Source organism: Agelaius tricolor, unplaced genomic scaffold (genome assembly GCF_023055355.1).
Source record: "Agelaius tricolor isolate 1412-34295 unplaced genomic scaffold, bAgeTri1.0.p SCAF_19, whole genome shotgun sequence".
NCBI classification, from domain to species: Eukaryota; Metazoa; Chordata; class Aves; order Passeriformes; family Icteridae; genus Agelaius; species Agelaius tricolor.
Genome location: NW_027269279.1, coordinates 13,759,763 through 13,779,672, shown reverse-complemented (window position 1 = coordinate 13,779,672; position 19,910 = coordinate 13,759,763). Strand labels below are relative to the sequence as shown.

Below are 19,910 nucleotides of genomic sequence, written 5' to 3'. Positions count from 1 at the left end.
GCCTATGCCTGTCCCCTGCTCCCCGTCCCTCTGCTCCCTGTCCCCATCCCGCCGGCAGGGCCAGGTCTCCCTGCGGACGAGCTCTGGAAAACGGCCACCTGGTCCCGCTGCCTTATCGGCCGGGCCGGGCAGCCAGTAGCGGAGGGCCACGAGCCCCAGGGGACCGGCACAACCCGCCCCCAGGTCCCTTATCTTCGTCCTCCTTCCTGGACAACATCTTCAGCGCCGGCACCATGCGCGGCTGCGGGTCCCGGCTGGTTTGGCTGCTGGTGCTGTCGCTGGCCTGGCTGGGCCCGGCTTTGGGGGGCGAGGATGAGGATGAAGAGGTGATAGAAGAGGAGGAAAAGGAGAAGAAAGAGGATGAAGTGCTCTCAGATGAGATCAAGGAGGAGGACAATGTCCTGGTGCTCCACGAGCACAACTTTGCCCGTGCCCTGAGTGAGCACCAGCTGCTGCTGGTGGAGTTCTGTGAGTGCCCCCAGGGCGGGCAGGGCTGCGGGCAGGGCAGAGGTGGGGCAGGGAATATTGGCAGGGGGGACTGGCCTGGCTGAGTGTGGGCAGAACAGGGACATGGACACAGGCACAGCAGGGTACAGGACACAGGAGGTGGGGTGGGCAGGGGCAAGGCTGTGGGACAGAGGGACAAGAGCACAGGCCATGTGCCAGGGCATGGGATGGGGACAGACACAAGGAGCAGGGACACAGGCAGAGCGTGGGTCAGGGTGCTTAGCACGGGCGTGGGACACAAGGCAAGGACACCTGGTGTGGGTGTGGGACAGGGGCACAGGCTGGGGCCCAGTGGGCTCACACAGCCATTGGGCTGTCCCCACACCTGTCCCCGTTATCAATGCTGTCCCCTACCCACAGACGCGCCGTGGTGTGGGCACTGCCGGCGGCTGGCTCCTGCCTTTGCCCAGGCAGCCACTGAGCTGAGGAATGAGTCCAGCCCAGCCCGGCTGGGCAAGGTGGATGCCACGGCACAGACAGCCCTGGCCACTGAGTTTGGCATCACCTCCTACCCCACGCTCAAGCTCTTCCGTGATGGCAACCGCACCCACCCCCTGGAATACACCGGTAGGGCTGCGGCACCACACAGTGTCCCTGGCACACATCGAGGGGGACACTGCCATGGGGCTGGGGCGGGTGGCAGGGGCTGATGGTCGATGGTGGGTGGCACCGTCCTTCTGAGGGTCACAGGGTGGTGATGGTGAGAGGGGTGGCCATGTCCTGGTGGTGATAACAGACAGGTGACAGTGTGATGGATGAGCTGATGATGGTGAGCAGTGGCACGGTGCTGTGGTGGGTGGCTGAGGTTGGTGGCACAGGGAGGGGTGGCACCCTGGAGAGGGGTGTCAGGTGACATCTGTGTGCCAGGCCGCATGGACAGCCGGGGCATCGTGCTCTGGATGCAGCGCCGGGCTGGCCCCAGCGCCACGCTGCTGCAGGACACCGACACCACCGCAGCCTTCATCAACTCCCGGGACCTGGTGGCCATTGGCTTCTTCAAGGTGGGCTGGGGCTGGCTGGGGCTGGACCATGGCCATGGCCCGGCTGTGGCTGTGGCACTCACGGGTGGCTGTGCAGGACCTGAAGGCTGAGGCAGCCCAGGCGTTCTTCGAGGTGGCTGCTGAGATGGTGGACCTGACGTTCGGCGTGGCAGAGGCAGCTGAGCTCTTCCAGGCATATGGGCTGTCAGCTGACACCGTCTGCCTGTTCAAGAAGGTGAGGGAGTGGCAGGGGAGTGGTGGGGCCATCCTGTCCTCCCCTCAGCCCTCACAGGCCCCTGCCCTGGCAGTTTGATGAGAGACAGACAAACTTCCCTGTGGACCCGGCACGGGGGCTGGACACGGCCGAGCTCACGCGGCTGCTCCGCGTCCACAGCCTGCAGCTGGTGATGGAGTTCACCAACGAGGTACAGCCCGTCCCCAGCCCTGCCACTGTCCCCTGAGGGCCACGGCTGCCCTGCCCTCATTCTCCTCCTCCTTCCCAGACCTCCAACCAGATCTTCAGTGCCAAGATCCCCCATCACATGCTGCTCTTCCTCAACAAGTCCTCATCGGAGCAGCTGTCGCTGCAGGATGGCTTCAGGGCAGCTGCCGGTGGCTTCAGGGGTGAGGTGAGGTGGCCCCAGGGAAGGGACACCGAGGGTGGCTTTGGGATTCCCCAGGCTCAGTGTCCCCTGTTCCCTGCCCAGGTGCTCTTCGTGGTGGTGGATGTAACCGGCCATGGCGCCGATGTGCTGCCCTTCTTTGGCATGACCGCTGCTGATGCCCCCACCCTGCGCCTGGTGAGGATGAAGAACAACCGCAAGTACCAGATGGAGCAGGACAACTTCTCGGAGTCGGCCATTCGCACCTTCATCCAGGCGGTGCTGGACGGCAAGGTCAAGGTGAGGGCTCTGCCCTGTGGGGAGAGATGGGCTGTTGGCTCAGGAGCCTAAGGATAATGTGGTTGTGTGGTGAACAGCAGGGACCTGTTTGCTGATGATCCTGCTGCCAGGCTTGAGGATTTGGGGGTTTTTTATGGGCAAGGGGGGCAGGAGACTGCTGCTGTGGAGACACACAGAGCTGGGATGGCAGCGGAGGGGAAGATGTGGTCCAAAAGGCAGCACAGGAACACATCCCAGCCTGCACTGTGCCCCAGGGGCCTCTGGCACTGCTCAGCCCAGGCTGTGGCTGTCCTGACTGTCCCCACAGCCTCGCCTGCTGAGTGCAGAGCCCCCTGAGGACTGGGACACACGGCCTGTTAAAGTCCTGGTGGGGAAGACCTTCGAGCAGGTGGCTTTCGATGAGACCAAGAACGTCTTTGTCAAGTTCTGTAAGTGCCACCCACATCCGTCTCAGAGCTCTGTCGTGGGGCTCAGCCCCTCCAGGACAGCCCCAGCCCTGTCCCAGCCCCCTGCTCAATGTGCCCACCCCACAGATGCACCGTGGTGCCCCCACTGCCAGGCCATGGAGGCCGCCTGGGAGGAGCTGGCCGAGCGCTACAAGGACCGCGAGGACATCGTCATCGCTGAGATGGACTCCACGGCCAACGAGCTGGAGAACATCACCATCCACGGCTACCCCACCCTGCACTACTTCCCTGCAGGGCCAGGCAGGAAGGTACGTGTGGGCACTTGTGGGGTCACCAGCACCTGGGGGATGGTGGCATCCTCAGTGCCTTCCACTCCCATGGCTCCAGATGGTTGAGTATAAGAGCACCCGAGATGTGGAGACCTTCTCCAAGTTCCTGGAAAACGGGGGGACACTGCCTGAGGAGCCTCCGGTGAGTGAGGTCAGGGTCTGGGGGATGGATCCTGCAGGATGGGGACAGGGACAGGGAGTGTGTGTCCCTCCGTGCCTCACTGCTGCCTTCTCCAGGTGACCAAGGCCCCTGGGAACGGCACGGACAAGGAGGACCCGAGTGTGCCGCAGACGGATGAACCCCGGGATGAGCTGTGAGCCCTGTCCTACTCAGGCATGTGCCATAAACCACCTGGAAACCATGTGGGCTCTGGTCTGTGTCTGTGTTTATGTGCTGGGAGCAGCCACCTGTCCTGGGCACACAGCAGGGCCTGTGTCCCCCTGGGGCAGCCGTGCCACTGCACTGATCCTGGCAACCCTGCAATGGCACCAGGTGGCCAAGGAGCTCTCCATGCTGGCCCTCGTGCTGCACTGGTGGGGTTCAGGTGATGGAGAACCAGCTGGCATCTCTCCTTCATGACATACCAGACCCAGGCAATCCCCAGGAGCTGCTGCCACAGCCAAGGCAGGCAACATGGGGTTCTATTGGCATGTAGGCCTGGCTCGTAGCCTCTGGCAACTCCAGCACTGTCCCCTCTCTGCTGAGCCATTCCTTCAGGGGCAACATGCTGGTCCTGTTGGGCCTGGATGTGCTCAGCCACCCCTCCAGGGAGCTCAGAGCAGCCCCAGTCCCACCCTGTGCCCTTCACCAATCCTTCCTCATCCTCTGTCCATCCCAGAGGCTGCTGAGGGCCTGGGCCTGCTCCACCGGGAAGGAAAAAAAGCAGCAGGCAGTGGGATGTGGGGTTTTATTTCATTTTATCCAAGTACCTTTGAAAAGATCATTGTACAAGTCAGCACATGAGAATGCAGAGGAAATGCCGGGGCTGCATGGCCACTGTACATATTTACAGGGACCCCCCAAAAAAAAGGGGGGGACGGAAATCCCGGGCACGCCAACAACCTCACCAGACACACCACCATCAGAACCTCAAAAAACGGAGTCAAACCCCTCGTGACACTGTTCCCAGGCTGAAAACATTTGCAGATTTTGCTGGACTTCACCCAGTGCTTTGGGCAAGTCCAGCCCGTGTTTAAAGGCACTCGGTGAGGTGTACAAGAGGCACAGCCCATCCTGGCACGGTGCCATGGGCTCCCGGCAGCTCCACACTGCTGGGGCTGGGCTCTGAGCAGGGCAGTGCCACCCTGGGCCCCCAGGCTTTGGGGCCACCCCCGGGTGGGTGGGCAAGGGGTCCCTAAAGGGGCTGGCACAGAGCTGTGGCTGTGCTGGAGCAGCAGGGCCTGGGCTGGGTGAGGACAGGATGGGGGAGCACCAGCACAGCCCCAGCTTCCTTGCAGCTGAGTAAGGCCAGGAGGCTTCCCAGGGCTGGAAACTGGCATCAACGACCCCCATGGTGCACTGCCCTCCTGCTGCCTCCCCTGAGACACAGAGGCTGACAAAAGATGCAAGACTCATAAAAAGACATATATTGTCTTCAGCTTTAATGTCTGCTTCCCCATTATGGCCTTCCCTAAAGCCAGAGCTTGGCCTAGGGGTCTGGGAATGTCTGCACCAGGCACGCAAGAGCCAGAACTGCAGCACCCTCCTGGGAATCAATCCCTTCTCCACGGGGACACAGGGGACACACAGGAGTGTGCAAGCTGTGGGATGCCAGCACCCAGCCTGCCACCCTGGCTCTGAGCTGCTCCTTGCTCTGTTGGAAGCCCCCAACAGGCACTGACCCTTCTGTCCCCTGGGGATTACTCGGCTGCAAGGAAACTCAGGAGGAGAAAAAAAGACCCATCCTACCACGTCCAGCAGCTGAGCCTGCCGAGGGGGCCACAGGTGACTCCTTCCAAATGGCTCAATGATCTTCACAGCCCCTTTGGAGCAGGGTCACCCCTTCCATGCTGGTGGGGTGAGGGCAGCTCTACCCCGTGGTGCTCCAGAGCCATCCATGCCAGGAGAATAGGGCAGGGTGCCAGGAAAGCACGGAGCAGCCGAGTCTGATGGATGGCTGTACACTTTGGGTGAGTTCTGCAGTACCTGTATGTTTTACATTTACATAAGAGCACTGTGACATTGGAAATATTTTCCTTTTATTACAATATATCAAAAATATGCAGCTTTAGTAAACAAGGTCATATTACACTTTCTAATGCACTGTACAATGCTACATTACACTTATATTCGGTATGGAGAGGGAGCCCAGGCTCCCACTGGCAGGTTTGTGGGGTGGAAGGGCATCCACTGGCATCCTGGAGCTCGCCCAGATCCGTGCTGAAGGCGGAGCTGCCGCCCTCTGCCCTGGGCTTGCCTGGTGCCCGTGGTGGCAGCTCTGCCCCAGGCCTTCTCCTCCGGTCCCAGAGTCCTTCACAGTCCTGTCCTCACTGCCCTGGAGCCTAATCAATCTTCTCCACCTTCCCAATGATCTTCTCTTCAAAGATGGGCAGGATGGTGTCATCCTCCCGCACCTCCTCGAAGACCACACCACAGTCGAACTCGTCGCTCACTTTCTTAAAGTAATACCTGAAAGAAACAGAAATGGGGAAGGGGGAGAGGGGAAAAAAAAGCAGGTGAATGGTCATAGGGCACCATGATCCCCAAACCTGGGTACAGCCCTTCCATGGCTCTGAGCTCGTGGAGAACAGGAAGCTACTCCCCCATTGGCACTGAGGCCACACTCCTGCCCCTGCCCTCAACAGTGACCACAAGAAGTGGTCAGGATCCTTGTTAGCATGGTCAGGAGCTCCAGCCCTGAACCCAAGCCCATTCACAGCTCTCCCAAAAGCAGTGGTTGAGGCACTTGTGTGGATGGAGCATTTCTAGGCAGGCTTTCCCATGGCAGCTTCTACTTGAAAGCGGGAACTTGGAGAGCTCCACACCCCACATCTCACCACTTTAGGACTCTGGAAAGATCCAACCTCCCTGTCCTCACCCAAAGGGAACTTTGAGAGGAGCAAAACCAGCTCTGAATTAAGAGGGTCCCCACAGCATCACTGAGCATTGACTGCACCCGCCCAGGAACCTGCAGGGCAGCTCAGCAGCTCCTGCTGGAGGTGCAAACCATGATGCAGGACATTTCTGCTACAAAACCCAACCTCCCTCTCCCCTGCTCACCTGCCACATCCCCAGCACAGCATGTCCTGAGGAAGCCCTCCTGACCCACCTGCACCCACCCTCCTGACCCACCTGCACCCGCCCTCCCTTTTGTGGGGACAACACCGCTGTGTCCTGGCACTGGCATCTGCCAGGGGTCACCAAAAGCTGCTGGCAGGCTCAGGCTCAGAGCAGACCTTACCTGTAGTTCCCTTTCTTGGTCAGCAACTCCTTGAACTGTCCCAGGGTGACCACGCGGCCCTTGACGAGGGTGCGGTAGGGGATGGGCTCCCCACAGAAGTAATAGGCCACCACGATGTTCTCGCAGGGCTGCGCCGCGCCGCTGCCCGGCCTCTTCTGGGGCTTCAACCTGCTGAGCACACACACAGGGGACCTGCTCAGGGCCAGCCAGGGGGCTCACAACCATCCTGCTGGGCACCTGGCAGGGCTCAGGGCTGCTGGGTGAAGGAGCAGCTCAGGAATGCAGTGCAGTCCCTGCTCCCAGCAGCAGCAGCTCTCTGGGCACACAGACACACCAAGATTGATCAAGGAGCACTTGGAAAGGCTGAACGAGGCCAGGACAAAGCTACAAGGAGGGTACAGGCTCTAACTCAGCCCCCTTGTGCTGTCTCCAGGCTGTGGGAGGGTATGGCCCTCCTCACATACCAGAGCAGCCCAGGCCAAGGCAGCAGAGCCAGGTCACCATCATCTCCATCACCATCTCACCATGCTCCTAGTGCCCACCAGCACACAGGGCTGGAGCACCATCCTACAGGGCATGACCATGCAGACAGTGCCCAGACTGCTTGGGATTATTGTCCCTATGGCCAGAACAGCCCAGCAGGACTTTCCAGTGGCCCACATCTGCAGGCAGGATGTTCCTGCACCCCACAGCTCCCCATGGCACCTGTCCCAGAGTACCTGGAGGTCTGAGGGGATGGAGCTCCCAGCATGGCATGTCCTGGAGACTCTGCTGCCTGCCCTGTCCATGCAGGGTGCCAAGGCAGCTGCCATCCCCAAAACCTCAGTGACTTTACACCTCCTGTGTTTTCCCAGCTCTCAAAATGCTGGTCTGGTCTTTGCTTCCAGCCCACACACCAGGTTCAGCTATGTGGTGCCATCACTAGACTGAAACTATCAGCCCAGCCCTCACCCCATTTTCAGAGACAGACAAAAGCAACAATAATTCAGCTCAGGGTACTTTGCCCTTCTCAGAGCCTTTCATCTCGGGTGCTGAAAACGCTGCACAAATATTGGAGCAGCCTACACAAATTGGTACCTTGGCATGCGTGGTCTGAGCCAGAGGCAGCCTTCCCTTTCAAAGTCACATAAAACACATTTGGCAGCTTTAAAAAAAAATATTTTAAAAGCACACTGGATAAAAAAAGATGATTTTGTATTTACATGACTGGAAAGTTGCTGTAAAAACCATAGAATCTGCCAAGCACATGAGGTAATCGCAGTTCTGGAAATGACTCTGACCTTAACCTTTAAACAGTGGCTGGCGGGCAGAGCACCTTTTCATGGTGTGCCCACATAAACACTGGCACTGCAAACCAACACCAGACACAGCCTTTCCACCTCTTCCTACAGGCATGAGAGGTCTAAAGTTCAGCTGAACAATCTTCCGGGTGCCTGCTCTGCCTGTGAGACCTTGGGAGAAGATGCAGCACTCTGAGAGGGAAGGGTCTGCTCCTGGTGCCAGCAGGGCTCCCCGAGCCTCTCCCAGCCCTGTATCAAAATACAGGATGCCCTTTAGCTAGAAAAACATTAAGGAATTGAGTCATCCTTGGAAAAAAATAATATAAGGCATTTAAAGGGAAAATGGGTCATAAATTCAGGCAAATTCAGTGAATCCTGTGAGCCAGAAGTTAATTGAAGGGGTTTGGAAAACCTCAAAGTCCCTAAGCTTCTCTTAATCCTGGTAGAGACAAGTCATGACTAAGAGAGGGCTGCTGTGTGCCTGGGGACATGGTGACAAGCCTGGAGCAGGAGCAGAGCTGCTTCCTCAGGGCTGCTGTTCTCCTTTGCCTGGGGAGATGGAGAGGACAGGACATCCCTGAGCTCTGCTGTGGCAGAAGCAAGAGGGGGTCTGTGCCACTGTCCTTCCTCCTGCTGTGCACTTCACACCTGAAAGGCCATTCCTGAATGTACTCAGCCTGACTCCAGTGAGATGTGCCCTGAAAATGATGCCTGAAGCGATGCCCAAAAATGATCCTGACAGACAAAGAGGGGAGACTGACCAGCCTTTAGCTCCCTAAGCCTTCCTTTTCTCCCTTTTTGAAAATGGGGGCTATGCTTTTCCTTTTCCACTCAGTGGAAACTTGTCCAGACTGCCATGACTTCTCAAATATGATGGACAGTGGCTCAGACACGTCATCCACCAGTGCCCTCAGGCCCTGTGGGCGGATTTCATCAGGTCCCATGGACTTGTGCACCTTCAGGTTCTTTAGATGGTCTCAAACCTCATCTTCTCCTACTGTGGGTGGCTTTTTTTCTCCCAGTCCCTGCCTTTGTCTCTGACTCGGGTGCTGTGGTTGGAGCACTCACTGCTGAAGACCAAGCAGAAAAGCCATTGAGTACCTCAGCCTTGTGCATGCCCCAGGTAAGCAGCTCTCCCATTTCCTCCCAGACAGAGCCCACATTTTCCCCAGTCTCCCTTTTATCACCAATGTACCAAGTGAAGATTTTCCTGTTGCTTTAATTCTCTCAGCAGAACTCACACACACCCCAAACTGTAGCCATGGAGCTCTAGCAGGCTGAAGCAGAGCTGATGAATATGGAATCACTGACACAGTGATTACATTGTACATCCACTGACAATGTAATTTTCCAACAGCTCCCCTAAGGAGAATGAAACAACACAACTGTCTCCACTTTTGTCATTGCCAAGAGATCTCCTGAGACTTTGGCTTGCACATAAAGGCCATCAGAGCGACTCTGAGCCCTGCCTCATTAAATCTGCCACCTGCACCCATCTCCTGGGTGTCAGTGTGACCCAGAAATACTGCCAGGTACCACACCCTGCCCCTTCTGAGATCACCTCCCATTGCTGTGTTTGTCACAAGCACAAAATACCATCCAGTAGGGAAACAGCAGCACTCATCCCCCTCACTGCATCTGCATCCCAGTCCTGACCCAAGCTGGGCATCCCACCAGTGCTGGGACAGGAACCCACGTCTGGTTTGCAGCACCAATCCAACCTCGCTGTGATGCAAAGGTGTTCAGCTGGCTCCAACTCAACCCTGAGGCTGGAGAGCTCTGGAAAGCCCAAAATGCACCCAGCAAATGTTACCAACCACCAGTTCTGCTCCTCTTCCAATCCTGGGCCAACACAATTAATTCCAAAGTGATCTCACGCTAAATGTTCTCCCTGCTTGCAAAAAATCCTTTCTCTGAGGAGCTGGTATTAATTACTACAATCCAGCTGTGAAATGTGAGAGTGAGCTACAGGAAATGGCTCAAAACCTGTCTGTCCATGGAACAACCTGATGGTCACTGGGACACCAATGCTGGGCCCTGGTGTGCTGCTGGATCTGCAGGTCATTAGCACTGCATGGTCAATCCTGAATCGCTTGCCAGCAGCAGCCAGGTTGCTATCTCAGAGATCAGGGTCATTGCAAATGCTGTGAAATAGGGAGTGCAATGCTTTTTCTGGAAGAGTATTTACAATTCCCAGCACAGTCACTGCAGGTGCCTCACTGATTTTCAGTGGGGCAGTGCTGGGGTGGGAGCAGGGCTGCTGGCAGGGGGCAGTTTGGTGGGGAAGGCCACTGCTGGGAGGGCTGTGCCAGAGGGGAGTGGCTGCAGAGCTGGAGAACCCTGCTGGCAAGGCCAGTCTGGCTGTAGGAAGCTGGCACAGTGTGCTCTCCAGCCACAGCCAGCTCAACTGGAGCCTCAAGGACACCCCTGGGCTCACCTCCACCTCTCTGCTTCCCCAAGGCTATTGACAAACCTGGGACACTGGCTCCAATTTCCCAGAGCTCTCCAAAGCTCCTGACTCAAATAAATGGTGTTTTCATGGGAGCTCCTCTCTCAGTTTCAGCTTTGTTCTCACTGAGCTGTGGGATCTATTTGAAGGTGGGCTCCTGGGCTAACCAGAGCAGGAGCTTTCTAAGAGCTGCCAGCTCAGGTGTGCTTCAGCTGTAGCAGCCAATCCTACCAAAATCCAGCAGAGAGATTTCAACATCCAGAAATCTTTGGCTCCCTGGGGACCACTGCATCCATTTTTGCCTGCTTCTGGACACAGACACATCTACTTTTCATAAGCAGTTCCCCACTGGTGAATGTCTCTCTGGTTTTCCAGGCATGGGGCAGGGCTGGGGGATCACTGCATCACTGGGAGAAGAGCCAGAGCTCACGGAGAGGCAGTGGAATCAGAGCAGCCCAGCACTGGGACTGCTCAGCCCATCCTGCTGCTGGCATGCCTGGCATTTACCACACACCATGGGCTTCCTCTGTAAGCCACTCCTATAATACAGGCCAAATTAGTGTCAGAATGTTAATTGCATAGCCCAGGCTGCTCTTTTCAAAGTGTGTACAGACATTTCTGGGGAAGGTGCATGAATTTAGTACAACTATAAATGGCTCTACCAATAAACCCTATCCAATTACACACGCCAAAGGTAGATCACATAAACTTGGCTTAACCTGGCTTGGGAAAGCCCTCTAATTACCTGGCCTTCAATCAATGCTCTGACATGAATACACAGAAATCTGCTACGTGGTCACTGCAAGCAAAAATAACTGGGGCCTGTCAATTAAGAGCTTCTTTTTAAAATTACATTTGTGTTTCTACGAGTCAGACCACAAAGTGTCAAGTTTTCAGAGGACAGCTGGAGAGCTGTGAAAGGTTTTTAATGGACAAAGTGCTTTTAGCTGTTAACAGTAATTATCTAGCACTTCCAAAACGCTTTTCACCAGAGAGCTCCATGTGCCTTGCAAATGATGCCTCCTGAAAGATAACACAGAGCAGGAAAATGAGCTCTGCAACAGCCATTAAGCTGAGTCACAGGAAGATGCAGTGACTTGGATATGGTCACGCAGAGTCAGAGCTGCTGCAGGAGGGCTCCAGCACAGAGCTCTCATCCAGAGGCCACCAGCAGCCTTTGCTGGAAGCTTGTGTGAGATGGAGATAAAGAGCAGAGACAGATTTGTCTTCTGCACTTAATTCTGCTGCATCCTGATGAATTCTGCTCCTGCAGCAAGCTCTGAAGTCATTGTGTGACTGTGAATGAGTGGAGAGCCAGCGAGCACCGGGGCAGAGCTGTCCCAGCCATGCCTCTTCTAGATGTGCTCCCTCTTCCCAGCCCCTTCCCATCCGGCCAGGAGCATTTCCAGCCTCTCCAGCCACAGATCACAAGCCCATGGCCTCAAGGTGGGTTTTGCCATTAGCACCACCACATCAGGACAGAGGAAGACTCCTCTGACCTCTCTGCATGCTGCAGACCAGAGCAGAGGACATGGCCACCCCTCAGAGCAGTCCCTCCCACACAGAACCAGACCATATCATCCTACCTTTGCTTAAGGGGGAGCTTTCCAGCCCTTTTTTCCTCCTCTTCCAACCTCCTGCGAGCTTCCTCCAGCTGGGTGAGAGGGTTGGGGGCCGGGTTGGGTGGCATGGTGGGATCCTGGATGAAGGGGTGGGAAGGCTGGACGACGTTGCGGAGCTGGGCGCTGACCCAGGGGTGCACCGTCACCGGCCGCTCGATGGACAGGGGCCGCACCAGGTCGTGGGACAGCTGCTTCTTAGCACCTGAAGAGCTGCACACAAACACCAAGGGTTCACATGGAGCACTCAGATGCTCTGCACAGACACACAGCCATTCCCAGATGGACATGCTGCTGGGTACAGGCACCACTGGGAAGCTCCTCACAGCACTGCTTTCGAGGGTGCAGCGGCAAAATCTAAAGGAGATTTTGAGCAAGTCCTGAGACAAACCCTGACACAAACCCTGAAACAAACCCCACAGATAAATGTGAGGGCTCCCATCAATCCCATACATAAAAATGAACTCAGGAAAAGGCAGCTCCATCTTTTGTGGCATTCTCCCATAGGATGCCCTCCCCTGCCTACCATGTGCCATGTTATCCACCTTGGAACCACAGCAGTGATTTCCAAGATTCCCCTGAGTTATCCTTCAGAAACAACAGCCCTCATAGCCCCTGAGTAATCCTCAGTCTCCCAAGGGTCTGAAGAGTCCACCACATAAGGGTCTCCACCCCTCTGTGGTGGATTCTTGCCTTCCCAAGATGTCTGGGAGGAAGGCAGCCTGCTGACACATCTCCACTGTGCAGGGGGTGCAATACAAGAGTGTTGTTGTTATCTCTTGTTCTGCCAGCCCTTACCCATGGTTTGTTTTCTTATGCCTGCTGATCTCCTTCTCTCCTTCTATGATCCACTGAAGGATCTTCTGGTTTTTCTCCACATCTTCAGGAGATCCTGGCATCTCATAGTTGGCACCATCACTTTTCCCTGAATCAGTCTTCTTAACATTCCTTTTTGAGAGCAGACTTGCTTTCCCACTGCAAGAACAAAGACTGGGACATTAGTGCTTTGCTTATGCCAACCACCAGAGGGGCAGAGGATGGACACATCTATCTCCAAGCATGTTCCACAGCTCTCTGCTCTACCAAAGCTCAAGCCACCCATGCCACAGATGGTTTGTGGCACAACCTGGGAGTTCTTAGCTCAGGCCAAGAGTAAGACTGCCTAGACCTGGGCACAGCAACTTCTCTGCCCAACAACCTGGGGAGAGAGGGAGGTTCTCCTCTGGTCAAATGAGCCATGGCAAAATCTCCTGCCATGAGAAGGGCTGTGTTAAATCCCCAACTCTTTGCTCAGAGCAGGAGGTTATCCACTGTCTGTCTCTCCATGCCTGACCACTGCTTGAAACCTGGGTCCTTCCTATCACCCCCAGATTCAGTGATACCCCAAACTCTGACTTGCCATGCCCAGAGTTTGCTTCTCACCCTCAACTGAACGAGGCTTCACCTCATGGTGGAAGATCACACACCAGCAGGGTGGGCTCCCTCCCAGGGGGAAGCCCAGCCACCTCAACCACCACATCCAGAGGGAAGCCAGGCAGTAGCCAACACTCTGGCTACAGCTGTGGCTGCAGCAAGGGCTCCTGCAGGAACAGTGGCACACATGGCCACGTGCCCAGCCAAGCTGCACCATGCTCAGGAGGCCATGCAGAATTCTCCTGTGCTGGGTGTCATCCCATGAGATTCCCACTGTCTTAATCATCCTCTTGCTTTACTGCACAGGACCTTGCTCCTGCATGGTCACTAAAAATACAGGAAAAACAATCTGAACTCCACTGAGGAGCAGCAATCCCTCGGATAACTTTGCTGGTTTTGTTTTGGAAAAACCCTGGGAGGAATTGCTGCAGATCTACAAAGGCAGGGCAAGCTGACAACTTCTCTGCTTCTCCTAACATGAGGACTACTGGGTATCAAATGCAACTCCACAGCATCAGGTTCAGTGCAAACAAAATAATGCTGTTTTCTGCAGATTGTCATTGACCCACAGACACAGTCGTGGGGGGCTGGGGGAACAGAACACCAGCTGGGTTCAACAAAGAGTGAGAGAAGTCATCACAAGAGACTGCTGGCTGCCAAACAAGACCATTTGGATGCAAATCCTTGTCTTGTGAAGCTTCTAATTCAGGGACTGCCAGGAACTGGGAGTTTGTGCCAGAGGAAGGACAGCTCTGAGTGTGTCCTTTAAAAATCTCATTAAATATACGCTGTAGCTGCTGTTAGGAGGAAATCTTGTGTCTAGATGGGGCTTTGGGTTGGCCCAGCATAGCCATGCTCACCTCTGTTGAAGCAACAACCCTTTCCCTATACAAGCATGGTGGATTTAAGTGCCTCTACCTCCTGAAGGTTTGCTTTGGCTGCTCTGCACTCTGCCTCCCTCCTGCCACCCCAGAAAGCTGATCCTGACTGCTGCAGACCCAGCCAACCTGCCCTCACTAACTGTCCCACCCCTGGTACACTGCAAAGAAACATCCCAAAGCCTCAGCCCTGGGGAGCCAGACACTCTCAGGGTGAGCACAGCTTTCCCCTGTGGCTGCTCCATCCCCATCCCTCACCATGGGCAGCCCTGAGCTGCACTCCCACCTTTGCAGTCACCCAGCAACAGGACCAGCAAAACCTGCCACAGAAAAGGAGCTCCCCCCTCTGCCTGCAGCATGGAAGGGATGGACGAATTCAAATGGCCAAAGAAAGACAGACAACAGCCAGCAATGCAGCCAAATGGCTTTTCTGGGCAGAGGGTGCTCTACCCTGGAGAACATCCCCTTGGGACTGGCTGCAAGGGCAGCACTGCAGTGTCCACTGCTTTGTCAGGAACAGAAAGGAGCCCTTCTGGTGAATGGGTTCAGCCTTGCAACAAATAAGGTGGGAGTTTTGTCCCCTCATAAACACCTTAAGAGATCTGTTTCTATTATCCAGACCTCAAGACACAGCCCCAACATCCAACTCCAGGTGCAAGGAGAAGCAGATCAGCACCTGCAATTTCTAAGCATCTCCACTGCTTTAAGGAGCAGAAAATCTATTTTAGAACCAAGGCAAATAAAAATCCTGGTTAGAGGGTGTCTTTCAGTACCAGATCAGAGATAAAAAGGGCATATCCATTTCTGAAGGGAAAGAGCCCTCAAATGACCTCCCAGCATAAGCTCACACAGGAAAAGGCTGAACTACTGTTTCCCTGACATGCTACAGCCTCTTCATGGAAGAGCTTCCTACAGAAGTCATGGCTTTGGGAATCCCACTGGGTGTTCCTTGACTCACCTGTAGCCTAAAGAGTCCATGGGGACAGGGGCCATGCCCAAGTTTTCACTGTAGTTTCGTGACTTTGTTGCATAGTTATGAGAATCTACATTCCAAGCAAAGCTGTTCTGCACTCGCTGCGTGGCCTCAGCCTCAATCTGCTCTTTTGGTTTCATCATGCTGTGGTGGTGGATGTGGTGGTAGACATGTTTATGGTGGTATAAGTTAGCTGCATCCAGTTTCATTCCTGATTTTGTAGCGTGCTTGCCATGCCCTGGAGGAATTGTTCCTAGTGTCCCTGACAGCTTCCCTAAGTGGCCACTTTCTGGGGACCGTGGCTTAGGAGAGTGGCGGCCAGGTCCTGGAGATTGGCAGCCTGGAGTTTTCATCACACGCTGCACGTGCTCATCCAGGATGCTCTCGGGGTTTTCCTCATGGGCATCTCTCATCTGCATCCCAGCACAGCCCATCTCAGCATAACGAGGAGCAAAGTGATGGAAGGCTTGGGCAGAAGGCATCTTGTGGCTCATGACTGAGGGACCAGAAGAGATATCTGCATCCTCACCTTCTTCTTCCTGCAAGAAACACAGGGACAATCAGAGAATGACAGCAGAGTGGTGGAAGGGGTCCCTAGTCCCCCCTTCTGCGTGCAGCAGGACTGCTGCTAACCCTTAGGCCAGGCCTGCTTTAGGCCACTCAGATCCTGAAAACCTTTAAGATGATGGAGATCCACCATCCCTCTGGAGACCTGTCCCAAACTGACAGGATGCTCAAGCCAAGCCTGTGCAGTCTGGGTGCCACTGAGCAGAGCAGCTCAGGTCTCTGTATCTGCTTCTGGAGCCACCATTAGCAATGTTCTCCACACACCACCCAAGGAGCTGTGCCAGGCAGCCCACACATCACAACCAGGCTTACAAACACAGCTGACAAGCCTAACAACTCAACTGGAGCAGGCACAGCCTTACTCCAAGTCCCCTGAAGGTGGTTCTGTAACCACCAGCAGCAGAAACAAAACTTACCACAGAGTGCCTTCAGCTTCCTACGTGCCTTTGGTGAGGCACTGCTTCAAAGCCCATCAGATAAAGCCCACAGCTACAGGATATGCAGCAAATCAGTTCTGAGTCAGGTGAGACCAGGGGGGTTTTCTCACCCAAATGACTGTTTCACAAGGCAAAGCCAAGAGAAGGCTTGAAACAGGAGGGAGCAAGTGAAGGTCGACAGCTGCATGAATGGTTTTGGAAATCAAACATTGATTTCTCCCGGGCATGCTAAGGCTGGAGTGAAACACTTGGTGCAGATAAAGAAATGGGTTGGAACTAACTGCTTGTTCTTGCAGCTCACACTGGTCTAGGACATGGTGTTAGTGACTCTTAAGTCCTTGCCAGGAAGAATTAAACTCCTCCATGCTGACAGCCACAGTTTTGATGCTGACAGACTACTTTACGCTCCAACACAAACTCAGGTATTTATGAAGTTTCTTTATTGGAAGTCAGGATTCCTATTTGTTTTAATTACATAAGCAGGATTCCAGTGAGTCCTTTAATCCTGCTCTTTTCCTCCTTTGGCACAGTAAAGAAATCAGTTGCAGCCCAGGGTATCTCTGCCCTGCCAGATAAATGCATCTACTGGAAAACACTGACTCCCATCAGCTCTGCCTGTCAGATGCCATCACCCACCACTTGCTAACCAGCTTCAAAGTCTCAGCTGCCAACCACACAGCAAGAAAGCAAATAACAAACTTCCTCCCAGTGTCACACCTGGGGGTTCAGGCCTGAAGCAGGGACAATGCCAGGCTTTGTAAGCCTGGGGGTGTGACACGATGCTGGTGTCTGGAGGGGACACAGCACTTACAGATCACTCTGAGGAGCTTCAGAGGCACCTTTCATCTACAGCCACAGGCCACAGCTTGCCAGCCACCAGCCCTGGGCACTGAGCTCAGGGACAAGGCACGGTGAGGGATGTGCTGATTACATCCCTGCCACTGAGGAGAGCATTTATTAGCAGTCTGTGATACCCAGTGACACCCTCAGCACTTGGGAAGCTTTAGGAGCTGGTACCTCCCAGGTTTAAACATCAACTGATGTGCAGGGCAGGACCTGACCCTGGCACAGATCCCTGAGGAATGGCAGCATGTCCTTTCTGCTCAGCCCAGAACTCTGGCAGTGCTGTCACACCTGAGCAGGGTGGCATGAGAGTGAGAGCCTGGCTGGTCCACCCAAATGGGTGCCTGGGATTTGGGACATCCTCTGGCTGCCCAGAACTCCATTTTGCAGGTAATGTGGACTTTTGCTTCAAGACTGAGATCAGGATGGGCTAAAGGGAGACAAGGTTCTCTCAGTTCATGTTAGCTCAGCTCATCTGTGTCACTGAGCAGATGTGAACCCCAAACAGGACCACAGGGAGGAACATTTGCTCTTGGGGTGGGTCTGTGGGGACCCCCAGCACTGGCTTCAACCTCCCATCACGCAGAACACCCCAACAGTGACACAACAGCAGTGAGTGAAGGAATTGGGCTGCTTATCCCAACTTGCTGTCTTTCCTTGAGGACAACAGTTTGAGTCAAGGTTGTAGGAACCAATTCTGCTAAATCTTTTCACTGTGCTCAGGCTGCAGTGAAAGAAACAACACACATGGTGTGGGCTCCAGAGCTGTGTTCTGGGACCTTGCTGTGGTGAGCTGGGCAAGGCCTGGCAATGAGCCTGGTGGAGATCTGGGCATAGCTTGACAGTGAGCTGGGCAAGACTAGGCAATGGGCAAAGCTTGGCAGTGAGCTGGACAAGGCCTGGCAAGAAGCTGAGAAGAGCTTGGCAGGGAATTGGGCACAGCCTGGCAGTGGTGCTGGCACAGCCGGGCAGTGGTGCTGGCACAGCTGGGCAATGATGCTGGCACAGCTGGGCAATGATGCTGGCACAGCTGGGCAGTGACCCTGGCACAGCCGGGCAGTGGTGCTGGCACAGCCAGGCACTGACCCTGGCACAGTCTGGCAGTGATGCTGGCACAGCCGGGCAGTGGTGCTGGCACAGCCGGGCACTGACCCTGGCACAGCCTGGCAGTGATGCTGGCACAGCCGGGCAGTGACCCTGGCACAGCCTGGGCAGTGATGCTGGCACAGCCTGGGCAGTGATGCTGGCACAGCCGGGCACTGACCCTGGCACAGCCTGGGCAGTGATGCTGGCACAGCTGGGCAGTGACCCTGGCACAGCTGGGCAGTGACCCTGGCACAGCTGGGCAGTGATGCTGGCACAGCTGGGCAGTGACCCTGGCACAGCTGGGCAGTGGTGCTGGCACAGCTGGGCAGTGACCCTGGCACAGCCTGGGCAGTGATGCTGGCACAGCCTGGCAGTGACCCGGCCGGGCAGGTGGCACTCGAGGCGGGCAGGTGGCACTCGGGGCGGGCACGGAGCCCCGCTGCCATCGCCACTAGATGGTGCTTTGTTGACGCGCTATTGTCACAGAGCTCCTCCAGCAGCTCCCACAGGCAGCCGCAGGCAGAGCTGCAGCTCCAACTTCGCTGAGTGCTGAGCTATTTTTACTCCCCAGCAGGGCTGGGGGTGCCCTTCCCTCTGAACGAGGAGCTGAGAGCTGCGCTGATGAGCCACGGGCAGCGATTCCTCGCTGGAAATCTCCTGCTCTGCCTCCCCCCGGTCCCACCCATCAGGCTGCTGCTGCTGGGAAGGGAAAACAGCTCTGCTAAGCACCAGAGCCTCTTCCATCATCATGCAAATGATCTCTAGTCAGGCAATGTTTCATGTTCAAATACTGAGAATCTCACTGGTGGCTTTGCTAACCCCTGGCATATTTCCCATTTGTTCATTTCAGAGTGATCTGTATGATCCAATACGGATCCCTGTGACAGCAGATTCCATTCATGGACACGAGGCTAGAGTGTCTCAAAAACTAATATGGGAACATGCACACCCTCTAATCTTCTCCCACGTTTCTCAGAATAATTAGTGAATTCAGCATTTGCTTTTTTGTAAAGCAAAAACCTGACAGGCTTTTCAGTAAAAGGCATTTGGCTTCAAATCAGATGCCTCCTCTCAATGTTACTGCATGATGAGGCTTTGAAAGGGAACCTGCAGGCTGCTCGTTAGAGGGGAGAAAAATTCTTTTCCTCTGGCTTTTGCAAAATATTTCCAGCTTCTCTGTTAGGCTGGTAACTGCCCAGTGTGACTAATGCTCCTGGTTTTCTCTGTGCTGCTGTGCAGTGAGCCATGCAGACCTGGGAAGAGGTTACCCTGCAGCCCTGGTGTTCAGGTCACACAAAAAAGCCCTTGTGATCTATCAGGATTCCAGTTCTCCCTCTTGCTGATACCAGCAGCTCTTGCACCTTGAGTGCTGACCTAAAAAAGCTACAATTGCTTACTCTGAGTTTTTCCTGAATGGCTAATGCCAGATGCCAGCCAGTCAATGAAATACATTCTGGAGACAGCAAAGAGGTTTAATATATAGCATTAGTGGGAGTCCTGGGTTTAAAAATAGATTAAGTCACACAAAAATGTGTTTAAACAGACTTAAATATATTCTCTGGCACATAGGTATTTGCTGATTTTATGGTATTGCTACTGGCAGCTTCTTCAAGGAGGCAGAGGGCTGGGATAATGTAATTTAGTGCAGGTGGGGGCTGCAACAGAGCCATGGGAGGAGGAGGAGGAGGAAGTTTGTTCTAGGACTGTGTTAGCAGAAAATGCTGCTGATTACACTGCCTTTGTCTAGAAAGCAATAACCAGACAGGAGAACAGTGTAATTCCAGAAGAACAGGAATCTAATCCCAAAATAGCACCTGGCTGGCCTTTTCTGGCTGGATG

At 54.9% G+C, this 19,910-nt stretch overlaps 2 protein-coding genes across 5 annotated transcripts in view; one reads left to right on the top strand and one right to left on the bottom strand.

Moving 5' to 3' along the window:
• The first annotated feature begins 124 nt into the window (after positions 1 to 124).
• Positions 125 to 3,487, top strand: PDIA2 (protein disulfide isomerase family A member 2). The gene is made up of 11 exons (XM_071444382.1): positions 125 to 468; positions 868 to 1,074; positions 1,375 to 1,508; positions 1,585 to 1,722; positions 1,796 to 1,912; positions 1,991 to 2,116; positions 2,195 to 2,389; positions 2,697 to 2,817; positions 2,923 to 3,104; positions 3,184 to 3,267; positions 3,363 to 3,487. Exons 1-11 carry the CDS (start codon positions 234 to 236, stop codon positions 3,441 to 3,443), a joined length of 1,620 nt encoding a protein of 539 aa, XP_071300483.1. The 5' UTR covers positions 125 to 233; the 3' UTR covers positions 3,444 to 3,487.
• Positions 3,488 to 5,302: 1,815 nt separating this feature from the next.
• The window catches only part of AXIN1 (axin 1), a 78,050-nt gene continuing 63,442 nt past the window's right edge, over positions 5,303 to 19,910 (bottom strand). For 3 of the 4 annotated variants that reach the window (XM_071444376.1, XM_071444375.1, XM_071444377.1), the window contains exons 6-10: positions 15,124 to 15,677; positions 12,673 to 12,849; positions 11,842 to 12,087; positions 6,527 to 6,697; positions 5,303 to 5,754 (exon numbers count right to left, since the gene is read on the bottom strand). In XM_071444376.1, coding sequence (XP_071300477.1) covers positions 5,628 to 5,754; positions 6,527 to 6,697; positions 11,842 to 12,087; positions 12,673 to 12,849; positions 15,124 to 15,677 — 1,275 coding nt within the window. In that variant the 3' untranslated portion in view covers positions 5,303 to 5,627. The remainder of the gene's footprint in view (positions 5,755 to 6,526; positions 6,698 to 11,841; positions 12,088 to 12,672; positions 12,850 to 15,123; positions 15,678 to 19,910) is intronic. The other variant, XM_071444378.1, reaches the window with a different exon arrangement.

Excerpts from the sequence above, each read along its gene's own strand:
- PDIA2 (XM_071444382.1), top strand. The coding sequence starts at position 234 with ATGCGCGGCTGCGGGTCCCGGCTGGTTTGGCTGCTGGTGCTGTCGCTG. Across the intron at positions 3,105-3,183 it reads CTGCAGGGCCAGGCAGGAAG|ATGGTTGAGTATAAGAGCAC; the intron begins GTACGTGTGGGC and ends CCATGGCTCCAG. Across the intron at positions 3,268-3,362 it reads CACTGCCTGAGGAGCCTCCG|GTGACCAAGGCCCCTGGGAA; the intron begins GTGAGTGAGGTC and ends TGCCTTCTCCAG.